General features: G+C 47.8%; 1 protein-coding gene across 2 annotated transcripts in view; it reads left to right on the top strand.

Moving 5' to 3' along the window:
• Positions 1–1006: 1006 nt before the first annotated feature.
• Positions 1007–9705, top strand: part of NPC1 (NPC intracellular cholesterol transporter 1) — a 66316-nt gene continuing 57617 nt past the window's right edge. For both annotated transcript variants that reach the window (XM_045296146.1, XM_045296143.1), the window contains exon 1: positions 1007–1132. In XM_045296146.1, coding sequence (XP_045152081.1) covers positions 1079–1132 — 54 coding nt within the window. In that variant the 5' untranslated portion in view covers positions 1007–1078. The remainder of the gene's footprint in view (positions 1133–9705) is intronic.

The following is a 9705-nucleotide window of genomic DNA, read 5'->3' as shown; positions in this document are numbered from 1 at the left end:
CCACCAGCAGCACCACCAGCTCCACCAGCAGCAGTAGCACCACCGCCACCACCACCACCAGCACCCAGGCTCATAAACGCAGACTCTTTTAATTTAATCTTTTTTCTGGTCTCATTTAAAACTTAAAAACGGTCTCTGTAGTCCCCACCTCCTAGAGTCTTCCCCGGCCAACCGGCCCACGGCTGCGTGGCTACGCGTTGCTCCACCAGCAGGTGGTGGAGTTCTGATGCTTTCTCCAAATGAGGCGCTTTGATTGTAAGCAAAGTTAGGGTGGCCAAGGGCACCACCCACCTCTTCGCTCCGCCCCCGGATCACCACACCGTCAGGCCATTGTGCGTCACCGCTTGGAGCTGGTGTCCCATTCCTTTTGAGTCACTGGGTTTGGGAGGAGAAATTGCTCGGAGTAACCCTCTCCAACCTGTTATTTATTATCAGCTGCCCTCCTGGTGACGCTATGCATAATTCATGCGCTCCTGGAGTAAATGCAGTCTGGTGCCATGCTATCCTACTAGCAGTTGCAGATGTTATTAGGCGGCCCCAAATCGGTTCGATGCATAACTATCCTATGCTCTACAAAGGAAACACCGTCCGGTGCTGCGCCACCCTCACAATGGTCATCATGTTTGCCCTTATTGTTGCAGCTCCTGCGTCCATCCATCTCGTTGAGAGCCTTCCTCTTTTTCTCTGACTCTCCTTTACGAGCGTGGGCTGATTCCCAAAGTGCAGCTGCCTGGCTCTGGGAACCTCCAGAAGCTCCCACCGCCCCAACCCGACCAGCCCCAAACCCGGTCTTGGTGCCGAGCACTACAAAACCAGAGCGAGTGGAAAGTCGTCCAGGGGGCGGGGCCCGGAGGGCGCCATCAGGCCAGGGGGTCCCGGCGCTAGCCCCGCCCAGAAGGGGGAGGAGCCGGCGGCGCCTGCTTTCTTCCTGACCTGCGCGCGCAGCACGCCGCTGCCGACGCTTGCTCCCTCCCTCCCTGCGCGGGCACGGGGTCCGCACTCTGAAGGGAGGCGGCGTCTGGGACGCGGCGGGTACGAGCGGATCCCCTGTGACCCTCACAGGCGGCGCGGCAGCAACATGAGGGCGCGCAGCCTGGCCCTCGGCCTCCTGCTGCTGCTGTGTCCGGCGCAGGTGAGCGACCGCCGGCGCCCGGGCGGGCTGCGGGGCACCGGGAGGGCGTAGGGGCTGTGTGCCTGCTCTGGCTGTCCGGTCCCCCCCAGGCGGTGCGGCCGACGCGACCCGGCCCGGTGGGTTCTGGGGAAATGGATCTCTACTGATGCGACCTCCAGGGTCCCCCATCTCTCTGACTTTTGTCTCTGGCGACGGTCTCTTCCCTGTGATCCGGAAGAAGGTGGTCCCTGGGGGCGGCTTGTTTGACCCGCTTGGAGCTCGTTTTGTGCTGTGATCACTTGAATTCTGAGCTCAGGATTCGGGGTCAGCAGGAGGGAAGATAGGTGTGATTTTTCCTAACCCCGCCTCCCTCCTCTTTCCCCTCTCCCATGTACATTCGAACTCTATATGTTGCTTCAGAAGTTCGGACCCGTCTATTTCCCTTTCTCGTCTAAAGATGGAGGTGGGATGGGAGGTAAGGAAAAGAAACAAAATTCGTCCAGCACCCGATGGGAACCGTCCCATCCCACGAATCTGCTGTTCGTCTGAAGAACATAAAAAGACAGTTGCTTCTCCCTTCCTTTCAGTGCGGGTTGCTGCTTATCAACTCCATTCTATGTTTCAGGAGGTCCACAGGGAGTGACTGATACTGGTCTCGACCTGGTGTGTTCCGACTCCCTGGACCTGCCTTCTTGTGGAGTCATGTCTCTTGGTCATTTGTGTGCCCACAGTTTTCCCTTTGAAAACTGGGATGGGAGTGTTTTTAGGCCGATGAGGATTACAGCAGCGCTGGATGAAAGTGAACCTCGGAGTGGGGCCCGAGGATTGGCGAGAAGGCAGATTAAGGCTCGGTGGACTAGCAAAACCTCTCCTTTAGCTTCTACTGTAGTTAGCTTTTAGGATGAGATACCGATGCAGTAAAGGATGCATAGCTCTTTGCTCTGTGTGTTTGTGGGGGTGTTCCCCAGCAGTGTGGGGTTCAACAAGACATACATCTGGTTGTGGGATGAAGCCAAGGACACCTGGTTGGGAGGGGAGGGGTTTGAAATGAGGCTTTGGGCTCAGTGGCTTTGAGCAGGTTACTCTCTAGCCCAGTGGTCCTCAACCTTCCTAATGTCTCGACACTTCATGTTGTGGTGACCCCCCAACCATAAATTTACTTTCATTGCTACTTCATAACTAATTTTTCTACTGTTATGAATCGGGTGACCCCTGTGAAAAGGTCGTTCAACCCCCAAAGGGGTTGCGACCCACAGGTTGAGAACCACTCTAGCCTTAGTTCCCTCTGAGAATAAGCTAGGGCCATGGTGGAATGTGGGCTAGGCATTGGGCATCTCACCACAAGGGTTGTAACACAAACCCACCAGCAACTTGTCAGGAGAAAGATGAGACTGTCTCTTCCTGTAAAGACTTACAACCTCAGAAACCCTATATCGAGTCGGTAGGAGTCAAAAATGACTCGGCAGTAGTTTAGGTTCTTTGGTTATTGGGGTTCTTAAGTGATAAGATATATGGAGCGACCTCATCACCATGACTTTTGGAAGTAGAAGCAATTAATGTGCCTTAAAGAAAAATAGCAGCTCTTTAGTTTCCCTTGAGTTTTAGATAAGGACCTTTACTTTATGGGAAATCCTTTGAAATCTTTTTATCTCAAAGTAGTATCCAAAGGCTGATGGCAGATGAGTGTCTCTCCTGGGACGTTTGGGATAGGACACAGGTCAGAACTCGCTTATAAAACTCCTGGAAGCCTTTTACCAGAAACACTCCCATAATTATTTTTACATTAACTCCTCCCTCCTTGGCGCAGAAAAGAGCCCTGGTGGCTTAGTGGCTTTTGTGTTAAGCTGTGATCCTCAAGGTCCACAGTTCGAAACCAACAGCTCCTTGAGAGAAAGCGGAGGCTTTCTATTAGAGTTACATTTCTGAAACCCACAGGGGTAGTTCTGCCTTGTCCTATTGGGTTGCTTTGAATCAGAATCAACGCAATGGCTGTGAGCTTGTTTGTTGTTGTTGTAGAAAGGTGCCTTGGTCATGTAGTGTTGAAAGCATTGGGCTACAAACCGAAAGGTCATCAGTTTGAACCCCTCGGTTACTCTGCTGGAGCAGTCTGCCTGTCGGGTTCTGTAAACATCTATGAAGCAGTTCTGCTCTGCCCTATAGGCTCCCAGTGAGTTGGCATCAATTCAAAGGCAGCAGGGTTGTTGTAGACTAGGCTTTCAGGACACCTGCAAGTGCCTTGGTGCCTGGAGGTGGAACAGAGCCTGGTTTTACACTGAGCACTGTTAAAGTTCTGTCATGGAATTGCAGGTTCACTATCCTTCGTAAGGTGGGAGATTTATGCCTTTCTTATTTTTCACTTTTTAGAGGAAATTAAATTACTAGACTAGACTGCATGACTTTCAGACCTTGTGCCATCTAAAGAATGAGGGTAGTTTTAAGAAATAGTATCTATTTCTCTTGACTGATTTCTGTCAACCCTTCTTGAGGGTTTTGGGACATAGTGTGGCCTACGTAGGAATGAAGTTATATACCAACCGTTCCTGAAGTCATGAATGGGTTAATTAGGGGGCCTGGGAGAGTTAAAGACCTGTTATCTGAAATTGGAATGAACATTAATAATCCTTCCTACTCTCTCCCATCACTTGATCAAAGCAGATATTGTACTAACTTGCGTGGGTAAAATAGTAAAATAAAAAAAATGAGAGTTTTTATTTCAGGGGTGAGTAATGAGAAAGGACTTGCTGAGTAGGCCTTTGTATTCCTTCAGTGCATCTCTCATTACCCAGAACAAAGAATGGCTATCACTCCTTTGAAGACAATATCTTCTCTGTTTCCAGGGTAACCATTCCCCATACCCCCAAAGAGATGCACATGCCTTCTGCTACAGCACAGGCTTTGGTAGAATTCTCACCTTTTCTGAGAGACACTTGGGGTGGATTTCTAGCTAACACACCTCATGTATAACCGCCACCTGTCTGTCAGTTGAGGATGTAATGCTGAACAGGTTTCAGTACGTAGAGCTTCCAGACTGACATGGATTAGGAAGACTGGTCATTCTCCTTCCCATTATCACCCAAGGAAAACCCTATGGATCACAGCTACCCGATCTGCAGCCTGCCATAAGGATGGTGCAGGACCAGCCAGCATTCTTTGTTTTATTGTGCATAGCCCTGAGTCAGGAGCCAGCCCAACAGGAGCAGTTAATAGCTGACCACAGTCTGATCTTTGGCCGACCATGTTGCCCTTCAACCAAACTAAATGATCGGCTATCAACACTACCCATTTCCCAAGGTCTAGTCCAAATGCTACCCTCCCAACCAGATTGGCCTCTTTCTGACATGCTTAATTGACCTGTCAAGACTCTGAGTTCACAAAGACTCGAGTGTCAGTCCTAACTCCACCAGTTACCAAGGGTATACTCGGGCAAGCAATTTATCCTCTGGTCCCTCAGTTTTCTCCACTGCACCATTAGACTGACTACAATGCTTACTTCTCAGAGTGGCATGAAAAGACACATACATTTTGTTGGAACTGAGCTACTAGATTGCAAGCCCTTTGAGGTCACAAACGATACCTTTTTCTATCCCTAGGTATGGCCATGGGTTTGGGAGAAAGTGCATTGAGGGAAGGCCGTAAGAGGTCAATAGAGATCAGAATCAGATTGGCATTTGGTGTCTGGAGGGGAACAGTGATCAACTGGGCTGACCAGGATTTCTGGTGTGTGGACCATTCTCTTAGTTTTATTTGCTTTGGCAAATGCAAGGTATCCATTAAATCAGCTCCATCTAATCCACTTCTCTGTCACCAACTAAATTGAAGGAATTAAATTTTAATTAAATCTCTTCAGTTCAGATCCAATTTAACTATATATGCTATGCTTCCTCTGATCCTAACCATCAAAGCCAACCAAGTCAGATCTCACAAAAGGGCACAGTCCTCTAGGCTGCCTAATCTGCACAAGACTTCAGATGCCAGTTGCTAGCGTGGAGGTGGGTGTCTCCATGACATTCCTACTTCTAGCCTCTTGGTTACAAAATTAGGTTCACCCCCACCCCCAGGATGCCATCCATAGCTCAGAAGTCTCCAGGCTCCCTCACTTGTGACCTGCTGGCTACCACTGCCCCCTTGGGTTAGATAATTCTCTAGAATGGCTCCATCCTTCTTTATCCTGTTTTGACACCAACCATCCCTCCCAACACACTGGACTTCTCTGCTGGGCCCAATAATCCCTTGCAATGGCCATACAGAATTCACAGACAATATTCACAGTTATGAGGTTTATAACAGGTTATAAGTCAGTAACAAAAACTGTCAGGAGTCAGCTCCTTGTTTCAGGCATGCCAGCAGCCATGTCTGTCTGGTCTCTGGCCTCACAGCCACATGGTACCTTGGCTTCCGCCCCTCTTGATCAAGTGTTATGTTACGAAAGCACTGTCAGCACTGATAAGTGCCCAAAGGACACCCCACTCTGCAAGCCGACCTCCTGCCTGAAGGCACTCGACATTGCTTGTTCCAGGAACTTCCTCGGTTCTGTCTCATGATCTCAGTGCTGGTGCCTCTCCTGACTGCCACTTCAGGCAGGGATCATGTGACTGGTCTGTAGTGGCTCTCCTTTCTTGATGTCGTGGGATTGCTCTGTTTCTGCTTTTAGAAGGCTTACTTTTCTGCCCAGTAAAATGGCAAAACTGACTAATAACAGTTAGAGCTCTTTATACCTTACTTAGGCAGTGTTTGTACATCTAACTGCAAGGTCAGCCATTAGAAACTACCAGCCACTGCACAAGAAAGATTGGGCTTTCTAGTTCCTTGAAGAGTTACAGTCTCGGAAAATCACAGGGGCAGTTCCAGCCTGACCTACAGGGTCACTCTGAGTCAGCATCTACTCAGTGGCAGTGAGTGTACCTTACTTAAAGAGCCCTGGTGGTATAGTGGTTACATGTTGGGCTATGTTTAGCAAGGCCAGCAGTTTGAAACCACCAACTGCTCCATGGCAGAAAGATGAGGCTCTCTACTCCCATAAGGAGTTATAGTCTCGGAAACCACAGGGGCAGGTCTCCCTTGTCCTGTAGGGTCGCTATGAATCAACTCAGTGGCAGTTTTGGTTGGATACCTTAACTTGCATGACCCCATCCAGTCACTCGGTGAGAGTTACCCAGACTCTGGATAGAAGAGCCATACCAGGTCATTTTGCTTCACTCCAAGGTCATTGAGAAGGAACCCAGGACAAAGATCAGTCTTTGGGTGAAGTTCAGTTCTTTACTCCACAGCAAGACAAACAAAAACACCTTTTCTGGTGCAGGTATGCTGTTGAGGAATTCAAGAGGAAAGCTTTAAAACATATTCTTTATCTTACTGGCCCTTAGGTCACAATAGGAAATCAATTTTTTGTCACTAATTTCATAAACATGGAGTGGTTGCCATGGGCACATTGCAGGATACAAGGATGCAAAAAACCTAACCCATGTAGAAAGTATCTATAAACTGTCAAACAAACAAAAACACCCCAAAACTTATTGCCATTGAGTTGATTCCGACTCGTATCTACCCTCAGGACAAAGTAGAACTGCCCCCATGGGTGTACAAGACTGTTAACTCTTTATGGGAATAGAAAGCCTCATCCTTCTCCCTTGGAACAGCTGGTGGGTTTGAACCACCAACCTTGAGATTAGCAGCCCAACACTTACCCATCAGTGCCACTAGAGTTGCTTAAAGGATACTCAAGGGGGTTCTACCTTTTATTTTTTTGGTAGTTCTCTCATGCCATCACATGCCTGATCTTGTTTTATCTTCACAGTGACCCTTGAGGAGAGGTATGATGCTCATTTTGCTGTGTACCAAATGTGAGTGCTAAGGATCAGATTTATCCTATGGTCAGAGCTGATAAATGGCAGGTGTGGGGCTTAAGCCATACCTGTATGTGGTTATTAGATGATTGATGTCAAGTAGACATTCCTGACTAGGGGTGGAGTCCAACCTGTCAATCAGGTCACAGCCTTATGCTACCTCCTAAAGTGTCATCAGCCTTTTGGTAAAAGAATAAGAGACACTGGGAGCTGCTCTCTCTCTCTCTGCTGCTTCACCTTCCTCCTTGCTGGAACTCTGCCTGCTTCAAGGGGTGGCCCATGTGGGTGGCCTGACATTGAGAGCTGCTGTGGATCCACAAAACTGCACCCACTGGCCTGTGATCTTCCTGCTTCCGAGGTCGTCATGCTGTGTGTCTGGCATATGTTTACGTGAGTGTGATGAGGGACTGATGGACTAGCATCAGACTTGGACTTGAGTCGGACTGGGATGCCTTCTTGATATATAAATACTTCTTGATATAAAGCTCTGTCTTGTACACATATGAATGTCACTGGATTTGTTTCTCTAAAAAACCTGGCCTAACACATCTGTTCTCTTTAGTTAAGTTCAGAATATTCCTACCAGTTATTCATGTTTAGCAAGCTAAGTTGAATAGGAGTCCAACGGGTAGCTGTTGCAGTTCTTGGCACCTGTGTGGCTCATTAGGCTTCTCTTCAACTTAATTGCATAGTCCTACTCAGTCATTTAGTTGGAGTTACAAGACCATGGTGAGAAAGGCCCTTTCATCACGTTTGACCACCTGACTCAAAAAGACACACAGGTGACTGACTCTCTGGACATGACTGTGAGCAAGAACTCCCACCTGCATCTTGGGTTGCCCTGACTGGCTAGGCCAGCCTATCTCTTTGCTCCGTGGAGAGGCCACAGGGTAGTAGCATTCACCAGCAGCCTCCCCTGCCTGGGTCCCCTTCCTGGAGCTGGAGCTGCCTGTCTCCAGATTTGGCTGTTCACGTCATCCACCTAGAACAGTGGCAGGAGAAGTGAGAGGCCTCAGTCTGTATTCTGCCTGTAGTAGGATGGCAGTGTGTGTGCCTGGACAAGGAAAACCCAAAGGTACTGAGCTTCTCCTCCAAAATGAGAAAGCATGCCAGTACTTAACACCTAGAGATATATTTTTAAAATGTCAATAGTAGTTAACGTTTCTATAAGTGAGCAAGCGTGTCAGTAACATCATGGTCAGTGGGAAAGCTGGTCTTCTGTATAGTCTCAAATTCTGGAGATGCTTCGATGGACAAAACGGGCTGTGCCAGTTTGGAGGGACAGTGCTTGGGGTGCAGAAGGGTAAGGAGCATCGGGAGGGAAAAGTTTAAGTTGGCATTCAAAATTGTGATTCTCACTCCAGGTTCTGTCAGCCATGTGTTCTCCAAGTGCCGCTCTGGGCCCTAGTTTTCTTACCTGTGGAATATTTCAATACGACCCCGTGAAGTGTCTGAGAAATAAAGGTGCAATGAATGAGAAGTCTCTTAACTTTGTGCCTGGTGTGGGGCTGATGTCCAGCCAAGCTGCTGCTGAGTTGGTTCATTTTTCAGCAGCGTGTGCGAAAGGCAGTCAGATGACTCTCAGGGTCTCCCTGTGATCACATGAGCTTTCTTTGAGTTCTCGTGTAGAGTCTGCTTTCAGCATTGTCATTTAGACATTGCTAATGTAAAGCAAAGAGGCTTTCTTTATTTTAATTTTTTTTCTGGAACTGTCCTAATACTGTTGAAGGAAGCTTTCCTGTCCAATTATATACACAAGAATCAAACTCTGGAGCATGTTGTGAAATATCCTTCTGACCTAACCTTTAAAAATAAAGACACCCTAGCCTTGTGATTGCTCAACTTGGGCTTAAAGCGAAAACTACGAGCAGTCTTCTCATTCTGTATTCACTGCATAATCCAGTCAAAGGCTCTTAACACATAGTAAGTTTCTCCCTCCCTCAATGTTTTTTATTTTGTGTTGTGAATGTCCCCTGGCAAATCTATTTCACCATTTTCAACAAGTACCATTTAATGATGTTGATTTTATTCGTTGAAGTGTGAGACTATCCTCACATTTTTTTCTGACTTGCTCCTCTGTCATTGACATAAACTCATTGCCTCCTAATGTTCCTATGTGATCTTTTAAATTGCTTTTGTCAATTACATCACAAGAATCCACTGCCATCAGGTAGATTCTGACTCAGTGACCCTCTACAGCCACGGTTCTCAACCTGTGGGTCGCAACCCCTTTGGGGGTCCAACGACCCTTTCACAGGGGTCGCCCGGTTCAAAGCAGCAAAATTACAGTCATGAAGTAGCAACAAAAATACTGTTATGGTTGGGGGGTTACTACAACATCAGGAACTGTATTAAAGGGTCTAGGCATTAGGAAGGTTGAGAACCACTGCTCTGTAGGACTTCCAAGACTGTAAATCATTACATCATTCTCTCATGGAATAGTTGGTGGGTTTGAACCTCTAACCTTGTATTTAGCAGTCCACCAGGACACTAATGCTATGTAGGTGGTTCTTTAAAAACCATAAAAATCAAACCCCACTGCCATCAACTCATGGCTCAAGGCAAACCTTTTTTTACTAATTAACTGCACCCTTGTCTTGTGCCCTATGTTAAAGGACAAACTCTCAGTCTGCCTCCTAATATTAAATATAATGTTGTCTGGTGGTACAGGGGGCTACCAGTTGGGCTGCTCACTGCAACGTCGGCAGTGTGACCTGCCAGCTGCGCCATGAGAGGAAGAGGAGCGCTTCT

This window comes from Echinops telfairi, unplaced genomic scaffold (assembly GCF_000313985.2).
Source record: "Echinops telfairi isolate 266 unplaced genomic scaffold, ASM31398v2 ScPeMD7_7400;HRSCAF=8409, whole genome shotgun sequence".
NCBI lineage: Eukaryota > Metazoa > Chordata > Mammalia > Afrosoricida > Tenrecidae > Echinops > Echinops telfairi.
The sequence above is the reverse complement of the archived record's forward strand: the minus strand, read 5'-3'. Positions and strand labels throughout refer to the sequence as shown.